Raw genomic sequence first — 25,342 nt, forward strand, 5'->3', positions numbered from 1 at the left:
CCAAGATAAAAAACATCTTCAACTCCCAGTTATACCGAAAGCAGATGAGGACATCCAGTACTTCACCTTTTGGGGCTGCCTGACAGCTACAAAGCTTCAATAGAATTTGGCTGCAAGAACTGACTGCCTGGACTGCAGCACAATAGTCAAATAAGACCCATATTCCCTGCCACCCAAATTAAAAGTTTCTGAAGCTAAATACCCACACATTCTTCTCATGAAGAAGAATGACGGACTGGTGGTTTTCATGAAGGACTGGATCACTGTATGTATGGGATTACAATATCCAATGGAGCGCATGGTTAATTTTTAGCAGCCAAAATAAGTCCTGTACCTTACAGTCAGAGTATATCATAAATACAACCAAAAAAAATCTTTGTTCTATGGTACCACTATTCTTCTGTGCTGATACCAAAACCAAGTTCAAGCAAGACCACAAATCCACTGAACACACAATTTAATATCCCAAGTTGTGAGCCTCCGTGTTGATCTTGAGTAGGTCCTTTGTCTGATAACAAAAAACCACCGAAAAGTATATACCAGCTGTGCCCCATGAGGTCTAGTGGACATAGTTTTAGGTTTTCTTACTGTTTCTTTGCATATTATGACACTATTTTTAAATTGATCCTACTGGCTTTGAAAGATGATTTTGACAAGAATTATTCAGAAGATATATTCCCCCAAAAACTCACATATATTCTAGACAGTATATGCATTACTGTTTTGTTTAAGTAAATCATACTCAAAACATCTTAATACAATAATAAGAAAAAAATCTTTATGGATCCAACAGCTTTTATGGTCCTACTGCAGGTAGGACCTACTGGTCCAAGATGTTATCAGTTAACCCAAACTAACCAACAGTTCTGTAAATTTTATTGCTTTATCACTCCATAATTTTTTAACTGTTTCATAAATGTTTGTGGTTTATGTTACTGATCAGGGAATAGGCAATTGCTACAATACAACAAATCAGAGATATGTGATACTGAAACAAAACTGTAGATCAGTAACTTTGCTTATTGGATTTCTTTGGAAAACTTTTTCCTCCCTCCAACAATCTCAAGTTTTACCACACAAGAAATTATTTAATTTTTCTTCTACAGATTGAGTCTCTGCTTAATGTAATGTATTGATCTCTATAAGAATCGAAAAAAGGCAAATCCTTTCCTTGGAGGAGTTATTCTAGAAGGGATCATTAGAGAGTAATCCACAGCACCGTCCCCACACTTTATAGACACACTTTTATGTAATGTAGATTTTTAGAGCTCCGTAAGTAGACAGTTATATTATAGAGCCAAAAAATGTGTGGGGCAACCCTTATACATCTGATGAAACAAATAATAAAATTATATAGAAAATGCATGGTTAATACAACCCAAGTTATATTTTAACAAAACATAATAGAGAAAAAGTTTTCCAGGGATACTGTCAAGAAGAATGAAGCCATACGTACAATCAGGTGCAGAGCAATGTGTATTATGTATCAGGAGAAATGAAATTCTCACCAGTAAAAAATTGTTTCCTAAAGCACTGGTCTTAAAATTTAAGCTACAGGTATGAAAGATTAAATGTCATACACATATTTAAAGCAAGAAAGGAAATTCTGCAATTAATTTATCATCTATTTTGATAAAATGATGTCAAAATCAATTCTATCTGCTTCTCAGGGTCCGTATCCGAGATCTGGATGCCACTTGCAATACTAACCAATACCTTAAAGGAGAAGGATTCTTCTCCTCCTCTGCTTTATTTCTGGGTCTTTGCCATACTCTCATTTTTTGCAAGCACATTTTAGAATCACCGAAACTCCATGTAGGCAAGGAGACACAGAAAAAAATTGAGCTTCAGTTTTTTGAGTAAGAGTGCACCAGGCAGGCACTCTACTTTTGATGGCGTGAATGTGTTTAGGTGACTGGAAATCTTAGGGGAGTTACGTATACAAAACCTGAGTTACGTGCTTACATGGTGCAGGTACACGGTGCTTGCGAGGACACCCATACAACTGCCGAGTGAGTAAAGAAAGGCATGTAAATGCTGCGAAATCAAGACGGCATTATTTTAAGTACACTTTACAGTGGTCTAAACAAGTACACAGCTGCAGCCCTACAGAGGAAGAAGCTCCATGGTGTCCTTTGAAATGCCTGTACGTTGGTTTGACCTTGTAGACCCAATGCTCAAATATTTACTTAAGCAAAATCTGAACACCCCTGGGAGCTGCGCTTGCTTGAAGGCAGCAGGATTGGACTTCACTTACGCACCATCTGAGTTCATCTAACGACACTCACTGTAGCATTGACAGTATAGTACCAGTAGAGTTGAAGCACTGCAGCTCTGCTGGGGTGGAGAGAGTTATGTTGATTAAAAAGTCTTTGATACCTTCAGATGGGACAGAGGATGACACAGCCATGCCCACACATGGCAGTTCACACGACATGACATCTGTGGGAATAGCTATAGGATACGGGCAACAGCTTTCCTAAGTATCTCCCAGATGTTGTTCAAACCATTTATCATTTACATTAACTAAATATGTTGGGTCTGAAGATAATTTATGAATATCTATGAATTTCAAGAATTAAATTGGAAAAGAATTTACTAACAGGATTCATTGAAACTCGATGAGAAAGATAAAACTGATTCAAAACCAGTCTCCAAGAAGCCTCCTCAAACGAAGGTACGTTGAATGATGATGACTCAAAACAAAGCAACAGATGACAGAAGCACCACGTAATTCAGGCAGATGCTGTTACGTGCCTGTTTTCAAGCCCGTATAGCTCCTTCTGGCAACAGCCATATAGGCAGAACTTTATATGGTCCCGTATACAATACTGGCCAGGATCAAACACTGGTTTTGCACACAAATTGCTACGCTTTGAACACCCGCAAGTCTGCTGAGAGCTGCTGCTGTCTTCCACAGGGCTATGATCCTGTGTCCCAACTCCTGCTGCGAAGCAAGGTAACTCAGAAGATGGAGGGGGGGAAAAAAGCAAATATGATTCCAAATTCAGCAAGAACTGCAAACTTCTGCCTTGCACGTGAGAAATCGCAGCCGGCTGGTTAACAGTGCCCTGCACGAGCACAGGGTAGTATCAGGCAGCCACTACCTCGCAGGGAACCCCAGATTTGCTCAGAAACCTACAACAGCCTGTTCGTAAGTTTAGGATCATATTTGCATTTCTTTCCTCCCATTGGCATCAGAGTTCGTGGACGAAAAGACTTTTGGGGTGCCACAGTATGGAAAAATGTTGAATTAAAATAAACAAAAAATATTATTGTTTCACCAGTGACAAGTGTTTAACATTAGCTGAGCTCTAACCCTAACTGAGTTGATAAAACTAAGGGGGTTTTAATTTCAATTTCTCTTTTTTTTTTTTTTTCCTAATTGTATCTGCTCCCTTTCCTAAGAGGGATTTTGATTATTTTCTGACTTGCGAAGTCTGTGGCATAGGTGACTTTTTAAAGAAAAACATGCCAGCACATTTGAGGAGACCCTTTCCAGCTTTTGGAGAGCCAGAAAATGTAGGGCACTGAAGCTGGAAAAGGCATGAAGAATGGGGGAGGAAAAACACAGCAGCCAAAATAGAAGTGAGAAATGCAATCAGAGCACTGGGAAAGAGAGCAAGGAAGTTTTCCCAGTGAACTTTGATAACTTCAGAAGAAAATGATCTCAAAAACTACTTGTACTTTTGGAGAGTTCACACTTTCATTTAGACGACCATTGACAAAAGAGCCAGAGGTCTGAGCAAACACTGCTCCTTGCCTCAATTATTTTAAGATCTCTTAATTTGATTCTCCACTCTGGAAAGCTCAAAAAATTAAAATGAGTTGTTATAGATCAATGGGAGGGGATGCAATATTTTATATGAAATTTCCAGGCAACCTGCCTTGGGATTGATCCAAGCCAAAGCCATCAGTAACTCATTTATCTTTTTAATCTTCGCACACAGCAGCAAATAAAAAGGAACCAATCCTGTTAGTACGCAGTGCTCTGTACACACACCTGGGCTTTAAAACTCCTACGTGAAACTGCATTTTAAAACCTGAAGTTTCTACACTGGAGGTGTAAGACAGTTAAATTTTAGAAAGAAACCCAAGAAACTGTACACTAAGACGGTTGAGAAAAGCACAAATTGAAGGCTCCAATGCTTCAAAAGGCTTGAGAATTATTAGACAAACGACAATCATAAAATATGTACATATAAACATAAATATGAGATGCAAATTAATCTAGCAGATTGCACAGAGGGAGAGCAGACAGGGACTATGTGGCCCTGCACAAACCAGAATGCTCGGAGCATCTCGGGCCCATCATATCCGCAATGGGACTTTAATGAACTAGCAAGAAAATGCAACATATGGGTTGTGCAACCTTGAGGAAGCATAAGGCCTTACGTATGTGACAAATACTATCACCCAGTGTGATGAGCACTCACAACAAACAAGCAAAAGGGTTAAAAATAACAGCTCCTGAGAGTATGCATGACACATAAACCCATCTTCTGTCTTGCTAGGGAAAACAAGTGGACAGAAAAAGAGGGTTTCATCATTTAAGGGATCACCAGGCAGGCTTATTCCTGGGGGTTCAGCTTTTAGGAACTAGATCAGAATACAGAGGAGACTGACACATTGTCTGTGAAGACTAATCTTGTGCCAGTGGAAAGACTCTTCGACGGACTGATATTTAATTAAGGTTGCATTCTGAGTTGCCCTCGCTCTCCGATAACTGTAAAAAGAAGTGCAACCTCCCCAAATTAACCATAGCCTTGGTGAATTCTCTGCACAGACTGCTTTCCTGCAAGCACAAATTTAGGAACGGTTTAGTTGCGAAGCGATGTTATTCTAGACTTTGGTGCTGTTAGCAGACAAGAAATGGGCCAGCTATTCTGTGAGAAGAACTGCCATGCAAGTACCAGAGCAAATTTCACAGAACAAAGCAATAGCACGCCCTTAATATCAGGTACGTTAAGGGGAAAACAGGCACCCAAATGCCAAGGAAAACTGGAGTAGAGTTAAGAGGACAGGCAGCTCTGCACTGAACAGTGCTAACACGCGGTTGCACAAATCGCCAGTGCAAAAGGCTGCAATCAAACAGCAGAAGTTGCACGGCAGTCTCCCGTTACAGAATATTGATTTGTGCAGATGATGCAACGAACAGGGCTAAATGCTCTGCAAGTCAGATTGCTCTGAAGGGCACGAGTTATGTGTCAGCTGTACTCTCTGAGAAACAGAAATTACAGGCACACAGAGGCCGGAGGAGCCCTGTTAGGATTTCAGTTCACCTCCCTGCTGTGCAGAAGAACCCAGACTTACATCCATCCCACAGGTGCCCAACTTCACTTGTGCCTCCTACAAAGGCCACGAGCTCCCTCACCATCTAATTTCAGTGCTTGAAGGTTCTAGTGGGGTTTTTCTTACTATATAATTTCCATCTTTTTGGTTATAAATCGGGACAGCTACTTCTTGTCCTCCAGATGTTGACGTGGAAAGCAAACCACCATCATTCCCTGTACAGCCTTTTCCATATAGTGTGACTTGTCACGTCGCTCCCCTGCTCAGTCTCCTTTTTCCCAGGCTAAACAGTTCCAGCATCTGCAACTTTTTTATATGGTTTACATCCCCAAAGCCTTTTATTCTCTTTTCTGGAATTAAATTTATCTTAAAGCACAGTGTCTATAAAGTCCAGTTGAAGACCCAGTAATGCTGCAGAACACAGACTGTAGGACGAAGCTGGACAGTAGTGTCAGCTTTATGAAACACAACACATGCACACAAACGACTAGGAAATCTATGAGAATAGAAGAGTGATGGGGTTCTTTTTTTGCTTGTTTGTTAAGAATCAGATTTTTTGTCTAATCTGCTATAAGGAAAAATGGCTCCAGAAATATTTCAATTATTGATGTAAGGTTGTTGTCTAAGTAACTTGACGCTTGATTTTACAACATGTAACCATGCACTAATTCTGTTAAACTGCTACTTTTATGTATTTTTTACTTTTAAATATATCCCTTTAAACTTGACTAACCATACTTACCCAAGGAATAGGATAACTATATAATGATCAGTTAGTGACTGGCTCAACATAAACCCACAAACTTTTCTCCAGCATTTCTGCTTATCAGAAAGCATCTTGAAAACCAAGTTGTCTTCCTGCCTTAGTGCCCCGGATGGGAATACGCAACCCCTGCAATCCCACAGATACCTCTCCTCTACTCACCCCTTCCTGTAAACTACAATTAAATCTTGAAAAAATACTTAGTGTACAATCTGTTCGTCTTATGTGTCAGGCTTTACCATAATAAGGAAGAGTCTGCTTATTTCTTCACTATCAGTGGCTCAGTCTGGGACCTGGATTCTTTCCACCACATCACTTCTTTTCAGGGACCACCGAAGGGCTTCAGCATCTGCTGACATCGACTGCTCACCCCCCCAGGGCCGTTCCTTTTTTTTCAGTGAGCTATTTTTTCCCAGCTGCACTGAAGGTAACGCGGGGCCTGCTCGTTAGTGATCCTTTCTCTAATTTCTTGACCTGGCCACGCAGACTGTTCATGTCTCAGACACTAGAGAGAGCAGATTGCGGGGCCCTGAGACTCCTCCTAAAACCGAAGAAACCCTACATATACAAGTAGCTTCACCTGAACTTCTTGTTTCTGCCTTTCAAGTGCCACAATGTTAAAATCTACGTGTAAAAATGCTAATATTAAATCAACAAGGCAAATCTGAAGACAAAATGAAAAATGAAGCCACAAACACCCAAAATGATGTAGCACCAACTGAAAACCTCTTATTTATGCGGTAGAGTTATTGTAAATTGACATCTTAACAGTGTAAAATTATTAAAGAGCCCTGCTTTGAAGTGCTTACAATCTAACTGTATGTAATACACAAAACTAGTGGAACGTAATATATAGTTGCAACAGTAAAAACCAGGAGTTATACACTTAATACAGTTGCTGTGTTGGGTTGGCTTTTTTGCTTTAAGAGAACATTCAACATCAAAATTAACATAAATGTGAAAATTGGAATGAGACAGAAAGCTAACAAAAAGATGTCTGTTCAAGAATAAATAACTTCCAAACTCATACAAAAGAAGTAGTATATCACATGAAAGAAAACAATGTGGAATTAAGAAAATCCAGATCTAATTCAGTAATACTAACATTTTTCTAGTGATGCAAAAAAAATAAAATGGAATGAGATTAAATTGCCTTTATTTATTACCAAAATACGCATTATGGTCTTACATTTTCTCACATTTACATTGGAATTTTCCATTTAAGAACTTTTGTATTAAACTAGAGTCTCTGAATTAATAAACAAAACACGCGCCTCCAGGCAACAACAGAAAATTTATTCTACATTTTGGACATTAAACAACTGAATCTGTAGATCTGCAAAGTTTTGTTCCGGATTTGTTTGTGGTGCTTTTAGTTTGTTTGTTTGTTTGTTTTTTGTTAAAAGGACAGCTCAGCAAGCATCCATCTGCAAGGCAGTATTATTGTAGTGCACAACACCTAGGACTGAATTGGAAGGTGACTTGAATTATTCCACTACAGCATAACAAGATATATGCCACACAGCCAGGGGAGAGAAGAGCATTGTAAAACATAAAATATTGTTTTCTTTTTGTAAAACCATAAATTGTCCAGATTCCCTTTCCAGGAAACTCTACATGATTCAGTTCCCTGATAAATGTGTTTTGAAGGAAGCATTGACCTCTTCATCCCCACAATGAAGACAGACTTAAGGACATGTGCACTAACTTGTCCAGTTGAAGAGAGTTTAATGCCACCAAAAGCTCCTCTGGACCACGGCCATTAAAAAGCAAATTGTTTCCTCACGTATTTCCTATGTTGGTTACTACTGTCATCACCCATCAGGTCAAGGCAGCTTCGCTGGCTATTTCTGGGATGAATATGCCAAGAGAAAACATGACCATTGTTTTTATAAAGATGTTGTTTGGCACTGTTCTAATCTACAGTAAATACAAGAAGATACCATAGTGAAACAGACCTTAAATACTTGTAAGAAGCAAGAACCTGGTATGATAAGCAAATCTGAGTAAGGCAGATTTTTCTTATTTTGCTGAAGCGGGGACTGCAAAATCATCTTTTATCACATTTGACCACTAGTTACAAATTCAGCTTTCTCCCCATGGTCACCCTCTGACATCTAGCTTGGGCATCTGCAACAAATTCAGAAAGAAATAAGAGAGGATAACAAGGAAAAAAATATGCTTATAATGTAAGACACCTTTACAATAGTGTGCAATATGCATTTAAGAGGAATGAAGGAGGATGCACAGCTTTCTCTTGTGTCTGTATCAACAGTATGGTTGCCTCCAGTTCTAGTGACTAACAGTACAATAATTTATAACACTTTTTTCCCCACAAAAAAATGAATAGTGTTAATTTATAGCACTCATAGAACACATAACATCAGCTCTCATAAAGATCTCAGACAAAGAGATGGTTTTTCCACTAAAATTTATATGAGAGACTGAGACATTGTCTAACTGAGGCAAGTGACTCAGTGCGGTTACCCTATGCTCCCTCTATAGTCTACGGAGAGAGAGAGAGAAGATGACAATTGTCAAGAAGACAGTTCAGATTTTAGGTGGGTTAAAACGCCCTTTGAGAGTGGATCTCTCTCTGCTGACCAAAGAAACCCTCCAAGACAACAAGCTCAGCAACCCGCGTAGGCAAGGCAACTAAAATGGGATGGATCTGCATTGAACATCTGACAAATACCAGAGCAATGGTATAGCTGGAAAAAGAATATAAATTTCACTGTTCCCAGTCCAGAGTCCACTTAGCTTTGAAGCCTGCATCTATATAACAAAGACGTGTACAGTATTATGCCTGCTCCTATAGTCCTTTTGTGTGCAAAATATCTCACTGTTTCTCACAGAGGAAACAATGGCTGGCTGGAAAAAAAGATTACTGCCATAAAAGCAGCTACATCTTTAAATCAAAGCTTTATGGTGAAAGTTGGCAAAGTTTAGATAGCAATTTTCTGCCACTTGTTTGTTTAACTCTTGGAAAACTAAAATTGTTCTTTCTGCAGTCTGTAAACATAACCTACAACTTTGCACTGCTCCCAGTCAATTCACTGTAAAAACTGAGAGGGAGTTGAACAGAACTTGGAGTGAAAAATGTGGCCTTTTAGCCATGTACTTATTTGAGAATACTTATTCAGCAATTAGAAGGACAAAAAGTCTGTAATACCAATGACTTAGAAGTAAAAGGGAAAAAAAATCTCCAATACATCCTGGATTTCCTGCTCTAAGCTGTAAGGAGCCTACAACTACATTCACTAAGATTTTTGAGCACAAAAAGTTATGTTCTTAAAATTAAATTTTGTTATCTAAAAAAAAGTTGCCAGTTTTAAAGAGATACAGGGCATGAAAAACTCCAATGCATTAATGGGAGCTAGCGTTGTCTGGTCCTTTATGAACTTTGCTTTAAAAGTTCCTGCTGAGTTGGTTTTAGACCCCTTCCTTTCAACAGACCAGCCACATAAAGTTAGCGTTACCCTACAAAATCTAGCATTTCATAAAGCCTATCTGTCAGATTCTTCTCCACGGCACAGAAGTAGTCCACATGGGATCAGACTGAGACTTTTTTTTAATTCTCGCTTAATAAAACATGTCCTTGAAAACATTTCTTTATATAAGAGATATGATGAAAACAGTTATTCCATGACAAATAGAATCAGCATGCCTTTATAAACTGGCTACCAGGTAGAGTGAGTCAAGATGATATTAATAGCAGCCCACAGGTTTCATCTGGCAAAAGACACAATTCCCCTCACTCTCAGAGGCAGAAGGTGGGATGAGGGCAGTATAAATCCCAACATCCAAGTATTTCTTACTTCCTAGACATAGCTAGATGTGTAAAGATGGTGACAGGGTCAGTCTAGAAGCACATGTGCAGCCAGGCATCTAGATGTGGGGGTTCCTGCCATCTCGTATGAATCACACGCAGGGTTCCAGTAACCGGAATCTGGTCTCTATCACAGAGGAGCATGGATCTAATTAGTTCTTTCTGTCACTGTGAAAGACATGCATGAATTACAGTAACATTTTATGCTTTTAACTATTCTGTAGATGAATCCAAAATACATGCAATTACAGATCTAAATATAGTCCCTTACAGTTAGCAGAAATCAACTTGGCTAAGTAACTCAGGAGGGAAGGAGAGAAGACATCTAAAAACACAGAAAAACCTGACTTCACTTAGTAACCTGACCTCACTTCTTCTGTTCTATTGTACTTTGAAGCGAAGCTTTCCTCAAGAAGTTCCATAAATTTGTTATGAATAGTTGTATTCAACCATATCCTAGTTTGTTTGTGAAAGTAAAGTAAAAATTAAGCAAAAATAATGAACTTATTTCTCAAATTTGTTCATCCCATATTGTCTCTAAATGGCACTGTCCAACAAATAATTTTTTAACTAAAATCAAATGTCTCGTTTGATTTAAAACTTTAAGTGTACTTAAGAGAAAGATGAGCAACCAAAAGCCAAAGAGAATAGCTATCCATTTAATCACACGGCAATAGTGCAATAACCCATACAACGTCTCGTCCCCTATCTAAGGGAGCACATTCAATGCCTGCAGAGTACTCCCCTCTCCCTTCCCAGCTTTGATTTTTTTCTTTTTCTTTTTTTTTTCTTTTTCTGAGACTGACAGCAAGCACGCCAACTTCTTCTTGGGAATGTGGAGCCTTATCTCCCTCCAGAATGAAATGAGAAAACAATATCCTCTCACTCTAGCACATCAGGCAAGGTCAATCACATACTGACACAAACATGATCAGAACCAGTAGCAAACCTTTTTTCCACATCCATAAGAAATCAATCCTTCCTCAAAGGTGTATATGTTTTTTACTATTAAGTAAACCATTTTTTTTCCTGACTAAACAGGCCTAGACTTTTAAAAGCAAGATGGCAGGCATCGTATCAAGCAGTAAGGTAAAGTGTAAATTAGGTCCAAAGCTATGTGAAATTTGAAGACCAGTGCTGGATGTGAGAGCTCTTTCAAAGGCAAATTCTCAGAATGCATTCACTGTTCTTTAGCAGACCCAGAACGGGTCAATGCCAAAGGAAGCAGTGTTTTGGTAACAACTTCCAGTGATAAATATCAGGATATTTTAAAACTTGTTTCTACAGGTTTCTCTGTCTCAATACTGATTTTAGAAGAATATTTTGATCAAATCCAAAATAGTAACACATAAAAAGTGCTGAAAGGGAGAGGGATAATCCTGTCCTTAATGCTGCTATTCAAATACATACTTTTGCACAGCCTAGAAGAGAGTATCCCACCGAGATTTCTACAGATGGCATGAGTAGGAAAGACAGTAAACATGAGCTCCCAGATACATAAGACCAGAAAGGGAAAATAAATCATCAACAGAAATATGAAACTAGTTAGACACAAAGTGCTGTCAAAAGCATAAAGCAAATAAATGAGGGGGAAACAGGGAAAAATCCCCTCAATCTCCCTAATATTTATAGGATTATTAGGGATTACTTGTAACAATAGCAGATTTTATTTAAAATGGTAGCGTGTTTCAAGTTGCCAGCATGCTTGTAATTACATTTAGAAAGTTAACGTCTATTGCATGGACTAGACAAGTCATTCAAAATAATAATAAAGTCGCTGATTTGCTAACATTTTTAATCCTGCAATTTACATGCTTAAATACATTTTTAACAATAGCCTTTTAATACTCAAATACATTCACACTGGCAACTTCAGTGCACTGACTGATGTGACAGTTTAAAGTATTTCAAGGAGGATATTTGGGTCTCTTGAACTTATACTTAAAAATTGTCAAAATATATATCCTCATAAGACAGAAGAAGAAATTAAAGCCTTGATGTACATTAAGACTGACCCAGACTGTCTTGAAATAAACAGGAAATCCGCAGATTTTTAAGGCCAGAAGGGACCGCTATGATTGCCAATCTAACTTCCTGCACAAAGGAGCCCATAAGATTTCACCCAAAAAAATCCTGGAGCAAGTATTTTGAAACTGAATTACAGCTAAACATTCTGCAAAGAAACATCCTTAGTGTAAATCACCTAATTCAGGATTAAGACTTAAAATATGAAAAGACGGTCTTAATTTTCCTTCTGTAAACAGGTAGAGTATGCAAGCCTCACAGTACATCAGGGTGACCTGTTTACAGCACAGTAGGATGAATTATTAATGGACGGTACTCCTCCATACACGTTCCCCTCTTTACTACACATAACTGTTAGTAATTACATGAATCACAATACGATTCATTAAAATATTTCAGTTTTTAAAATTTGTTTCTACACTGTCGTCTGTTAAAATACAATCACAAAGTCATAAAATCCCATTTACTGTTTTTTGTATGAAAATAATTCTGGTAATCTGCGTGTTTTTATCATTATTTACATAGTAAATGTTAACTTATACCGAAGGATTATTCCTACAAGGAAAAGAATCCATAGTCACATCGACTATGTCCCCATTTCTGTTGTGTAACATTCACTTTGTGCTTCTTCCCCCATGTTTTGGTATCATCAGATCAAGGGATATATCAGATCTGGGGACATCTGGAAAGATGAGCCGAATAGAAAAAGTTCACATGCCATTTATTCTACTAGCATATTCTGAAATTTTAAATCGGTGTCATATTTGCAAGGAACCAGAAATAACCTAAGAGCTCCAAATGTTTTCACAGTAAGAATTTGTCCTCATATATTCCCCAATTCTTGTTGGAACACTGGAAACCACATTTTCCAAAGCTGCTTCTATATTTGCTGTAATCACAAACTTTAGGCGAGAAGGGGCAAAACGTCAGGCTGGTTGCCTTTTCTTAAATGCTGCCATACTACAGTCATAAATGTAGTAATTTTATATTGTATAAAGCATGGAAATCAAAATTAGTTAAAATCACATTTTAAAAAACACGTTCAAATCACTTTCAAAACACAGCTCACATAACTTTTATTTAAAATTAGCCTTGAAACTTTGTTATTTAGTTATGCTGCTACTGATGGCTGATGTTTATCCGCCAAACATATAAAGAATAGATAATAGACTAAACCCATGATTTTAAAATTCACTAGCGTTTGTAAGAGAAGCTTCTCACAAAATTAAATGCCAAGCTTTTCTCTTGGTGTCTGTTCAAGATCTCTGATGGCTGATCTCTACAAAATAACTGTTTCAGGTCAAATTTGACATGACAAGTCTTAAAACATGACATAAGACTTTTAAAAATTATTATTGTAAATGCACAGATTTTTCTCCCATTTTCAGCACAAAAGAAAAACAATTTCAATCCCCCATTAGAACACTTTTAATTTGAAATTGTAAGTACTAGAAATCAACAGTCTAACAAAATGGAGACGCAATATGAGATATGAAGCTTCATAGCCCACCTTTCTTCTTGACTGGCATTCTTCTTCCTACTTCTGAATCTGGTTGCAAGCACTTATTTACAGGTATTAACGACGTACTACTGGAACACTTTGTGAGGTCAGGAACTGGCTATCTATTGCAAAACACTTTTACAGTTCAGTTAAGAAATGCAGCTTCAATCTTCATTTCTAGCAATACTTGCTGTTTTCTTGTATTGGACTTCTGATGCTTCCCACAAATAAGAAAAAAAAGGGAAAAAAAGAAGCTTTTTGATTTAAGAGATGTTTTCAATTTCTTTAAAATATATTTGAATCTATAAAAATACAGGAGAAAATGTTCCTTGGCAATATAAAACCTTATTATAACTCCTCTTCTGGCAGCAAAGTTTGAAAATTAAAAGGTTTTATGTAATACAATTAAGGCACAGTCCATCTCTAGGCAGCTGTCTTAATATTCCACCTGTACATGCTCAAAAACATATTATTTGCAGGACAAAAATGCCCAAATAATCCAAATAAGGAGGAAGACAAAAACAATCCAAAGTGACTCTTTAACTTCTTTCACTTCTTGAATGAATTCTGCTAGCTATGTATTAGGTGACTACACAGCAGACTGAAAAGGTCCCTTTTTCCTCACCAGAGAACAGCCTTCAAATATCACCCTTTTAGTCAAGAGAAGTCACTGGCCAGCCACTTTCATTTTTATTATCTGCAAGCCACCCAGCCTTACAGTTTTTAATGTCCCTCTGATCCTCCCATGTATTAAAAGAGAGGATTGAAAATGAGGAAAGCAATCCCTTGACCTGGAATTATTAAAGTGACAGTGCTGCTCACCGGGCACTTTGGCAAAGCAGATTGCTTTATACTGGAGTCATTTACTTCATGCCATTTCTTCCCTTGCTCAGCAGCCACTTCGTGAAAGAGGAATAAGGAGAGTTAGGAGAAGAGCTTCACAAAAGGTTCATTTTCAGAGATAATGAAGTATTAATGAAATAAAAAGCAAGTCATGAGATCAGTCCAGAGTTTCCCACTCAGAAGCGCAGCTGGTTGGCTTCAATATGAGCCTCTCTCTCTCCCTTTTTCTGGAAAAACAAAAAGAGAGAAACAGAAACAGGATAGATTTTCCTCATCTAGCTCGTTAAGAAAAAGTATGAAAAAGGTGGACAAGCTCCAAACGCTTCCCTTCCCCGCATGAGGAGCTGTGATGCACATGACAGGGCTTGGCTTTGCATCGTCGTCTTTAGGAGATGGAAACTGTACTTGTGAAGGGGGGCGGCTCTGTTTTGCTCTTTAATGTTCACAATTGGGATCTGTTTGTCCCCGCTTCCCTCCAAGCAGGGACTCTCCCCTCCCACCTCGCTTCTCCCGGTCCAAAGGGGACTGTCTGTTGCTTTCTGAAGCGGGAGAAGGCAGAGAGGGCTGGCTTGGTCGGTGGAGGACTGGGATGGGGTGCAGAGGAACTGGAGGAGCCGGGCCGGGTTTAAGGAAGAGGACGATTTGCCCCGGGTTGCTGAGGGACAGGCGGGAGCTGAGGGGACGAGGTAGGGGATGGAGCTGAGGCGAAGCGAGACGCAACCGGGGCGAGGGGGGCTAGATGGGGACAGGACGGGGAGCACAAAGGGCCTGGTGGAGAGGGAAGCGAGCGGCGAGGCGGGAGGGGAGCGGGCGGTGCAGGGGCTGAGGGGGGCAAGCGGGAAAGGGGCGCAGGGCTGAGGGGAGGGGGCCGCAGGCAGCGCCCAGCGCGGGGTGCTGAAGCCTGGGTGAGGGGAGGGGGTCAGCGGGTTACCCCGAGGACTGGGCCTCCCCCCATCGAAGGCTCGTCGCTCCGCTAGGGGGAGTCCCCGCGTCCCGGCCGCCGGCTGCAGGGTCCCCGCTCAGCCCCGTCTCCATGGAGGAGCCGCCACCGCCGCCGCCATCCGCCGCCCCTAGCAACGAGCACCGGGCCGGGCGCTGACCCCCCGCCCGCCGGCTTGCAGCCAATGGAAACCCGCCATGCTGGGCCGGCGGGGAACGCCCAATCAAAGGTGTCCTCTGAAGCCCTGGGTCATGTGAGTGGGCAAGATGGCGGCGCCCACAAAGGCGTGAGGTGGGAGGAGCCATGTTGTAGGTGGTGGGGCCTTCTCGGCGGGAGCGGCTCGGTAAGGAGACTGGGCCGCCGGCGGGGCGGGGACGGCCCAAGGTCGGGCAGGTCGGAGCCCGGCCCCGGCGGGGAGAGCCCAAGGTCGTGCAGGTCGCAGCCTGGCCCCAGCGGGAAGGCCGGGAGGGTGGACGTGGTGCGAGGGCGGCGCCGAGGGGGTTAACGGCGGTTGCTAACGGTCGCTAACGGCTGTTAACGGCTTTCGTCGGGGTTTAAAGGCTGGTGGGGTGAGCCGCAGCCTCCCGGTGTAAGGGCTTCTGCCCTGAACCGGGCTCCGGGGGGCTGGGGGACCTCCAGCTGTGTGTGAGGGGTCCGTATGTACGTCATGGGTACTTACAGCTCCATGACGTAATGCCTGTGGTTTACCTAAAGAACAAGTTTGGAGACCCTCCTCCTAGACGGGACGGTGAGAGACCTCAAGGCTGGCAGCAGCCCCGCTGATCCCGGGTGAGGTCCTGCAGCCCGCCAAGCCTGAATCCACGCAAGCGCGATCCTGTAGATAGGCTGCAGGGCACGGGCTTCGAATTGTAAAAGAAACTTAAGGTAAGTGCAACTAGCAAAGTAAGTCTGGGAAACTTTCCTCTGGGGAAAAAACATCTAGAAAAAGCATTTTAATCGCTAAATACCAGGCTTAATCAAAAATTGTTGTGGTGGGTTGACCTCGGCTGGCTGCCAGGAGCCCACCAAGCCGCTCTCTCACTCCCCCTCCATCAGCAGGGCAGGGGGAGAAGGTGTGATTAAAAGTTCATGGGTCAGGATAAGGACAGGGACATCGCTCAGCAATTACCATTACAGACAAAGCAGCCTCAGCTTGGGAAATTAATTTATTGTCTATCAAATCAGAGTAGGATAATGAGAAATAAAGCGAAGTCTTAAAAACACCTTCCCCCTACCCCTCCCATCTTCCTGGGCCCAACTTCACTCTCCATTTCTCTCCCTCCTCCCCCGCAGTGGCACAGGGGGACGGGGAATGGGGGTTGTGGTCAGTTCCTCTTCTGCCACTCCTTCCTCCTCAGGGGGAGGACTCCTCACATTCTTCCCCTGCTCCAACATGGGGTCCCTCCCACAGGAGACAGTCCTCCACCAACTTCTCCAATGTGAGTCCTTCCCACGGGCTGCAGTTCTTCACGAACTGCTCCAGCGTGGGTCCCCCGCAGGGTCACAAGTCCTGCCAGCAAACCTGCTCCGGTGTGGGCTCCTCTCTCCACAGGTCCTGCCAGGAGCTTCCTCCAGTGTGGGCTTCCCACGGGGTCACAGCCTCTTTCAGGTGCCTCTACCTGCTTCAGTGTGGGCTCCTCCACAGGCTGCAGGTGGATATCTGTTCCACCATGGACCTCCATGGGCTGTGGGGGAACAGCCTGCCTTACCATGGCCTTCTCCACAGGCTGCAGGGAAATCTCTGTTCCAGCACCTGGAACACCTCCTCACCCTTCTTCACTGACCTGGGTATCTGCAGAGTTGTTCCTCTCACACCTTCTCACTTCTCTCTCTGCCTGCTGTTGTGCAGCAGTTTTTACCTCTTCTTTATCCCAGAGGCACTACCACCGTCACTGTTGGGCTCTGCCTTGGCCAGCATTGGGTCCGTCTTGGAGCCAGCTGGAACAGGCTCTGTCTGACATGGGGGCATCTTCTGGCACCTTCTCACAGAGGCCACCCCTGCAGCCCCCTGCTAGCAAAACCCTGTACAACTGGATGCTTTCTGACTTGATATGTGTCTCTGGCTAAGAGTACGAAAAAAAAAAGTCTTTATTTGTGGAATATAAAAGCAGAGTAGATATTTTCATGATTTCTTTAAAATCCAAAGTATGGATTTTATTATTTTTTTATGGTTCTATTTGACAGTTAAGTCAATTTAAACCTGGAATATTGCCAAAAACTATTGTCCAGTTAGCGTCCTCCCTTGTGCTGCAGGCATTAGGGATCACTGTGTTAGAAGGTGATCCAGCTGGAAAAAACAAGTACGCTGCCCGTTGTTCCTCTGGGCAGTTTTCATCTGTGGGTTTCTTGATCCAAACTGCTGTATGACCCCAGGGTTGGAGGTGCTCAGGCAGGAGTAGCTGGAGAGTGAGACTGTCTGTTTTCATCACAGCAAGTACATAAGTTGGCTTTAAGCAGTTGTCAAACCACAGCTGCAATATCACTAAAGCAAGCAGTTTGTTACGGTTCATGTAGTCATAAATATCATAGACTTCTGTAGCTGGATCGTGCCCTTTGTATCTGAAAACTCTGCCATGAAAAATAGGAAATGCGTTTGTGATTGCATAGTGCCAAAAGAGTCTAAATGTTTACTTGTACATACTGGGGCTGTGTAACTTTGATTATGCTTGTTTGTTTGTTCCTTGCGATCCAGGACTTCAAGATGACAGGAAGAGAGTTTCTTGAACTAGATTCTCCGCAGCAAAGACTATCTTTGGAAAGATTTAAGCGGATGGAAGTCATACAAAAGATTTTCAATGAGCTTCCTAAAGCAGATCAGTAAGTGCTGGTAAAATAAATGAAGATAAATGCCTCAAACATTTCAAGTCTTTTGGAGGCTTTTCTTTTCCCTTACTCTTGTATTGCAAATCTTCCTTGCAGTTACAAAAATATTTAATTGTGAAGATGCTTATTATTGTCCAGAACAGAAAACTTGTTTTGTGTATTTTAAATACAGTTAGTTCACTGTTATCTGTGGTCCTGCACTGCTGGTCTCTGGCATGTGCTCCCCGGTGCTTAAGGTTCTGGGATGGCTGATCAGCCCTCACTGGCTCTGAGCATTCATACAGTCCTGTGCTAGAGCTAAATTTTCTAGGAAACAAAAATGTTGAAGAGCATAAGGCAGATACCATTGTGGTTCTGCAGGAGTCATCTGGTGTCCAGCCAGGCTGGCCTGGGGCCAGAACCAAGTGTGCATCAACCTGCTAGTTTCTGCATTTCGTTCTGCACTGCTCCTGGTTTCAGGAAGGCGAGACTGAGGTATCCAGGTGGTGGTGGTGGACAAGCCAGCCAGAGTTGTGCAGGCTCATCAGCAGGGCTCTGTGCAGCACAAAACCAGCCAAATGCCTTCTGGGCCTCACAAACAACCTTTTATTGTGTGTTTTGTGATACTGCATTTCACTGCAAAACCTTACTGGACCGTAGCTGGTTCTCTAAGGAGCTGTTTGCACGCAGCTATCAACTTGGATAAATTCTGTATAAATAAGAGTAATCAGAAACCTTTTTTTTTCTTTTTTTTTTTTAAAGGACTAAATTGCTGGCTAAACAAACTGCCAGTAATAACACAGGTCCTCCCCACACAGGTGAGAAAGCAAAACACCAAGGCTTTATCCCCCCATTACAGTCAGTGGTGCAGCTTTGTGTAGGACCTGCTGCCCTCGCGTTCAACTTGCAACACTTCTTCCCCAGAAGAGCTGGGGAGCTAAGGGGGAGACGGATGCCTCAGCAGTGACGTGGTAATGTCTGGATAGAAGCTGTGGTGCTAGGAAAGAAATAGCTGCCAGGGGCATGCACCTTTGTTTGAAACTGCTCTGGCAGGACTGTTTGTCCAGAGGAGATGGTCACTGATGGCTGGAAGGGAAGAGGAAGCATGCTGCAATCAGACTGAGAGAGTTCTTGTTCACTGAAAGCTCTTGTTTTTAACACTAGGGAGCTAGTATTTAAAACAAACAAACAAACAACCTCACCAAAACCCAAGCAAAAAACCCCAGACCCCAACCCTTCCATCCTCCCTTTCTTTACTTTTGTGCAGTGTAGCAGTTCTGTACATCAGTGAGCCTGAGCAGATGCTGCTCGTCCTGGGTATGTTAATTTGCTCTATTTTGGATTCTTAAATACACTGCTAAATTTTAATCTCAGTCCTCCACATTTATGTGTACGCATGAATGCATTTCACTGCCTGTGAGTGTAAACGTACCAACTAAATGAAATGGCTGGTTTGCAGAAACTGTACTTGGGGACGTTCTCTGAGTGACATCCAGTATTGGGAGAATGCTGATTTGAAAAGCACATTTCTTTTTATACCACAAAAAAACCCCTCTGGCTTCTAAATAAGGGCAAGAGAGCTGTCTGACCAGTAAAGTTATTTTCTGTATACCATCAAACTTGATGCTACTTGTTAGTAGCTTCTTTTCATGTTCAAAAATCTGGTATGTACCAAGAATGAAAGTATTTTCCGATTCAAAATGAGAAATAGTTGGTGTCAGTTGTTTTTAATGTTTTAGGTTTTGTGAGGTTATCTCCTACATCTTTGAAGTCTTTTTTGTATGATCTGTCAGTGCTTAATGTTACTCTAAGCATTAAAATGTAGAAGAATTTTAAGTAGGTGGGTTTTTAAAAATAATTTATTTTAATTGCTAAATGGTTTAGAGATGGTCACATTTGATAATTTTTGCAAATAAATATGACATTTGACCTAGCATAAATTTTGTGACCGGTTAAGCATTTTATTTTCTTTGGGGCTTTAGCAATAAATCCAACTTATGATGCATTTTAAAACTACATTTTTAACATAATAATATTGGCACGGCCTCAGAATTAGAGTGCCTTCCAGTTAATTGCTCTGCCTGGCAATAGTTGTCATTCCGGGAATTTTAGATTTGTGGAAAGCTAAAGCAAAGAGTTGTTTCCACTAAGCAGCTGTCCGTGCCAGGTATATAAAGCTAAAGATAACGCACAACTTTCTTTTGCGAGTCAAATGAAATAAATCACAAACTACTCATCAGGCTTGTAAAATCGTCACACTTCCCCATTCCCTCTCTGGCATGACCTGCTGTGATGTAATGTACTCAAACGTGAACTGTTTGTCAAGATACTGCTGGCTGTTCCTGAGCAGACTTTGTTTTATTCTGCTTTCACCATAGTAGATTGCAACAGGAGTAGCTGCTCTAAACCGTGTGTTAAAAACATGGTGGATAACAGAATCCAGTCCCTCTGTTATCAAGGGAAAAATAGAAGCTCCAGTTCTGTAAAGCAGTATGTAACCTTTAACTAGCATAGCCTCCCAGCAAGGTAGGACCTCGAATTCACGTGTTCCATGCACGCAAGGAAGGCTTTCAGCCCTTCAGCCTTACAGGGTCACCACAAATGATCTGCCAGCAGCTACCGAGATCCTTACTGCAAGATCTCAGTTGCTGTAGTTGTCCCGCCTGATCTGTTCTGTAAACTCTTGTGTTGAAACTAAATCTATACTTTTAGGTGAGCAGGCTAGAAACAAGGCTGATTACGGGAACTAGCTTTGATTATATATGTATGTATATATTTATATTTACTTTCTTTTGAGAAAACAGTCTCAGAAACATGCTGATTAGGAGAGCAAATTTCATTAAGTTTCCATTAGCCATAATAAAGTAGAAAAGGCTTCTCAGCCCCTCTGCATCTTCATTGAGATGTGTGTAAACTCAGGTGAAGGATGCTGTACTGGTGGCTTTTGAAAGCAGTTACTCTCCATTTTGCACCAACGAGAGATTGACATCTCTTACTTCTTACTGTAGGATATTCAGAAGTGAATTGTAGCGTTGAGTAAACCAAACTTTTTTACAGTTCTCAATTGCTGAAGCAACTTTCCGTCTTTCACAGGAATCTCTGTAATCATGGATCATACTTCCTTGCAGCAAACTCAAGTTTATGCGGTTTAGCAGCAAATAACTTCTTCAGGAACATCCTACACATCAGAAGGGCTTCCTTGGTGTCTGCTTTGCCAATGGCTGTTATTCCATTCCTTTCAACAGCAGCGGTGTATGAAGTTTTTGTGCGCGAGCCTTTATTTGCAGGTAAAAACCTCATTATTCCTTGTTTTTTGAAAGGGCTTTGCTTTCTGCTCACAATGCAACACTAGAGGAGCTTTTCCTCTCCGCAGAACAGTGGTCTTGAACTGTTGTGGTCTTAGAAAACTTCAGTTTGTGAAGCAGGGTTTGAAAAACAGATTATCCAGTGCATTGAGTAGCAGTGAGTTCTTGAAGTTGAGCGGGAAAGAAGAGAGATATGTGTATTTATGTATGTTTATAAAAAAAATTCTGTTACACATCACTGATTTTTTTTTTTTCAAAGTCACGTAAAAGTGACTATAACAAAGCAGTTCAGTTTCCCTCATCTGTATGATTTCATTTGAAGGTCAACTTTAGGGTGATAAATGCTTCATGGGTTGGAATAAGAGTGATTTTTTTTTTTTGTGTGTGTGTGTGATTTCCACCCCCCCCCAAATGAAGAGTCCTTCTTTCAAAATTCTTTGCATACCTGTACAGTGTGGCCATTTCTGTCAAGCGCCTGTTTCCAGGTTGTTGCATGCAGCTCATAAATTGATGTGGTGGTGGAGCTATGTGGACATTGACAGTGAAATATTGTTTGTCATGCAGGTGAGCTAAACTGTGAGGTCTGCGCTGTGGTCAGAGGAGGATTAATAGGGGCTGTTGTGGGTGGTCTCTATCCTGTTTTCCTGGCTCTCCCTATGAACGCAAGCCTCGCAGCCAGGTATGTCTTACTAACTTCCAATGAGTGAAATGTATTTGTTGATCAAATCTTCAGGTTGCAGTTTAAAATTCTGTGGGTTTTCAGTCTAGGCAAGCATGTCATCTTGTAGGGTTTTAGCACGTGGAGGGGGATTTACATTAAGGTCATCTAATTACAAGGCAAAGTTGGTAAGAGCTACACCCAGCCTCCAAAGTGAAACAAGATCGGCAAGCCGATACACTGTAAAGCACTTGTGTTTAGCTGGACCCCTGATGTGCCTGGGTGCCTGAAATTCTGGCTGCTGTCCTGCCAAGCGGTGAAGAACTTGAGAACTGGCTGAATGGCAGAGCCCAGGGGGTTGGGAAAAGCAGCGCAGAGTCTAGTTGGAGCCCTGTAGCTAGTGGAGCTCCCCAGGGGTCAGTGCTTGGTCCAGTCTTGTTCAACATATTCATCCATGACCTGGACAAGGGGACAGAGTTTGCTGATGATACAAAACTGGGAGGAGTGGCCGACACACCAGAAGACTGTGCTGCCATTCAGTGAGACCTGGACAGGCTGGAGAATTGGGCGGAGAGGAACCAAATGAAATTCAGCCAGGACAAATGTAGGGTCCTGCACCCAGGGAGGAATAACCCCAGACACCAGTACAGGTTAGGGGTTGACCTGCTGGGAAGCAGCGCTGCAGAGAAGGACCTGGGAGTCCTGGTGGACAACAAGCTCTCCATGAGCCAGCGGTGTGCTTCCTGCTTCCCACCTCTACCGGTCTGTAACTGTGAAGATTGCTGCTTAGTGCCGTTTGGCCGGACGGCTGAGAGAAATTACTGATCCTGGGCAGTGCCCAGCAGCCAGGCTCCCTGGCAGGCATCATTCTGCAAATTGGGTCAGAGCACACCAAGGGGTTGGTGAGTCTTGGCGAGACATTGGTGATGTGGTCAGGATGGTTTATAGCGTTTATCCAGAGAGCTCAATTCCACCAGGTGATTTTAACTTAGGAGAGAATAAATATCTACCTAAATATTTTTAATGGCTTTTAATATTAAATCTTGATCTTTAAATTGGATGGGGGAAAAAAAAATAATTTTCTACCACTGTTTATGTTGTTTAGGTATTCTTCATCTCCCTTGCCAGGGAAAGAAAATCTATTACGCTTCTGGTTCATGACTGCTCAGCCTATCTTTAGAAAGATGAGTTTGGGTGTACTTATACAGGTTCTAACTGGATTATACCTTGCTACTAAACATCACGGAATATATGTCAAAATACTGCAGCGGATGCATGCTAGCAGGGACCCTGAAGAGTTACAAGTCTGAAGTAACTTTTCAATTGCTTTGGATAAGTAACCATAATAAACAAAGAAAGAAGTTGTTGCTTGCTGTCTTTTTTAATAGAAAGTTAAGACTTTGCACTGCCATTCTTTTCAGTTCTGAACTTAAATGCAATTTAAGGTTTTCATTACATCCAACTTTGTGTATCACCTGAGTAACAGCTTTGTAAGGACAGGTGCTTTTCTTTGCTTTTTTTGCCTGCCATTTCCATTTCTGTTGCCTGCTTAGTGTTTGGCTCTAAGGCGATGCTACATCTCAAAGCTCTATAAATGAGTATTATTGGAAAAGGTGGTTTTTTCTTTATCATGCAAACCACAGTGATTTCAATAAAATTAACCAAAAAAAAAAGGGGGGGGGTGTCAAGGCCAGTTTTTTCTAAAGTTTCCTCAAACTCTCAGTATTTTTCTCTCACTTTTTAAAGTGCGAGATTCAAAACCATCTTCCGTTCCATGTGCTATTTCATTTTGGTATTGACTCAAGTGATAGTTCTTCTCAGAGTAATGAAAATGCGTGCTGTGATATTTAATGATCTGACTTGGACAAACCACATTTTTTTAGGTATTAATTTCTTAGGGTGAAAGGTGAAGAGTGTGTAAGTAACAAGAAAAAAATCCCATTCCTCAGTGGTTTTTAAGACCAATATTTGTTTCTAGCATAGCTGATGAATACACAAATTGCAAATATGTATTTTAAGTGTTCTGCATTGGTCATGTCAAGGGTCAGCTGTACATTCCTTAGGCCAGAAAGATGTTGTGTTTATAAAAAAAGGAAACTTTTCAATTGTACACTGTGTACTTTTTAAACAAGTGGGGGGAAAAAAGTTCTTAAAAGTTTAAGAATGAAGACTGAAACTGCTTTAAAATTCAGCAGAACACCATAATGCCACCAGTAGGTTCTATCATCACACACGTGAAGGAGTGCCCTCACAGAAATCTGGAACCACTCCTCCTGTTCTCCACTTTGTAAGGGGGTATGATGTACTTTGTACTGCACGAGAAGTCAAAGGATGAGCTTTTACCAGTTCTTGGCCTCCTATGAACTGCACCAAACTCCATGCAAACACTGCATCCCTTTTTGAAAATCTGAGTTAGAACAGATTTTAGTTGTATCCCTTCTTCTACCGTTTTTGTAAAAATGAGCCTGTTGCAGACTATGGATCACAGCAACAGCTTTTATTGCATTCTTAGAGGAATGCAGGTGTCCAATATGTAACCTATAGTGACCAGCTCTTGATTACAAGTCTGAACTACTGCCAAAAGAATGCTGAGACTGCCTATAGATAACAATCAACAGAAATACTAAAAAACCCACAAATGTTACCTTCTGTATGGGCCATTTTTGATGATGATTCTCAATGTTACCATCTATTCCACAGCCCCTGCAAATGGTACCCTCATCTCCCCTGTACTGCCCCAGTCCAGCACACGGCATCCTCCTGCTAATGACCAAAGACAGAATTATTTCTCCAAATCTGCATATCCCACTTAAACTGGGTGAAAAAGAGTAGAATCAGCTACTGTCAGCGCACAATTTTACACAGGGTGTTCTTTAAACACAAAGCCCGGTCGAACAACTCTCGTACCTAATATATCCCTGAGACATGGACAGCCTAATAGCAAATACAACCCTAGAAAGAGAGTATTGTTGATTCCAGCAAAAAACCCTCTGTAGCTACAAGCTCTAGAGAACACAAGTTTTTAAAAATCAGTAAATTTGCAAAAGGCTTTTGTGTTTTGCAAAAGATCTGTTTTACAGGGAAAACCAATTAGTTTTGACAAGTGGCATGAGAAACCTGGTCATCTGGAAGTACCAAGAAATGCCAAACATTGGAATATGGTTCCCTGCATCTACTTTGGTATCATCTCTGCAGGCAGCTAGAGATTGCAGAAACACAGATTTGTTTTTTCCTCTCAGATGCTGCTAAGCTCTTCAGAGGAAAGAGACATTAATTTATAATGCTGCTAGGAGTCACGGCACCAGAATTAAACTGTAAAGGACTAGCAGAGAATTGAGCATGAAATTGTTTCTTAAATGCTAAATCATCTTCAAGTGGCTGTGG

At 41.4% G+C, this 25,342-nt stretch overlaps 2 protein-coding genes across 8 annotated transcripts in view; one reads left to right on the forward strand and one right to left on the reverse strand.

Moving 5' to 3' along the window:
• DLG2 (discs large MAGUK scaffold protein 2) overlaps positions 1-15,356 on the reverse strand; it is a 1,065,252-nt gene extending 1,049,896 nt beyond the window's left edge. For 2 of the 5 annotated variants that reach the window (XM_054813784.1, XM_054813778.1), the window contains exons 1-2: positions 15,185-15,340; positions 13,420-14,480 (exon numbers count right to left, since the gene is read on the reverse strand). In XM_054813784.1, coding sequence (XP_054669759.1) covers positions 13,420-13,438 — 19 coding nt within the window. In that variant the 5' untranslated portion in view covers positions 13,439-14,480; positions 15,185-15,340. Of the gene's footprint in view, positions 1-13,419 lie in introns of all 5 variants that reach the window. The other 3 variants (XM_054813780.1, XM_054813779.1, XM_054813806.1) reach the window with 3 other exon arrangements.
• Positions 14,916-23,323, forward strand: TMEM126A (transmembrane protein 126A). Of its 3 annotated transcripts, none has more exons than XM_054813809.1 (6): positions 14,916-14,939; positions 15,908-16,078; positions 17,886-18,010; positions 21,089-21,282; positions 21,865-21,979; positions 23,064-23,323. In XM_054813809.1, the coding sequence occupies exons 3-6, from the start codon at positions 17,895-17,897 to the stop codon at positions 23,266-23,268; spliced, it is 630 nt and encodes a 209-aa protein (XP_054669784.1). In that variant the 5' UTR covers positions 14,916-14,939; positions 15,908-16,078; positions 17,886-17,894; the 3' UTR covers positions 23,269-23,323. The 3 variants fall into 3 exon arrangements, with proteins under 3 accessions (XP_054669784.1, XP_054669783.1, XP_054669782.1); XM_054813808.1 differs by lacking the exon at positions 14,916-14,939 and adding an exon at positions 15,431-15,536; XM_054813807.1 differs by lacking the exon at positions 14,916-14,939 and adding an exon at positions 15,512-15,628.
• Positions 23,324-25,342: the final 2,019 nt, after the last annotated feature.

This window comes from Grus americana, chromosome 1 (genome assembly GCF_028858705.1).
Source record: "Grus americana isolate bGruAme1 chromosome 1, bGruAme1.mat, whole genome shotgun sequence".
Classification (NCBI taxonomy): Eukaryota; Metazoa; Chordata; class Aves; order Gruiformes; family Gruidae; genus Grus; species Grus americana.

Bases quoted from the DNA above. Each gene is read 5' to 3' on its own strand.
- TMEM126A (XM_054813809.1), top strand. From the start codon at position 17,895: ATGACAGGAAGAGAGTTTCTTGAACTAGATTCTCCGCAGCAAAGACTA. The intron at 21,283-21,864 runs GTAAAAACCTCA...TTTGTCATGCAG, and splicing joins GCGCGAGCCTTTATTTGCAG to GTGAGCTAAACTGTGAGGTC. The intron at 21,980-23,063 runs GTATGTCTTACT...TATGTTGTTTAG, and splicing joins AACGCAAGCCTCGCAGCCAG to GTATTCTTCATCTCCCTTGC.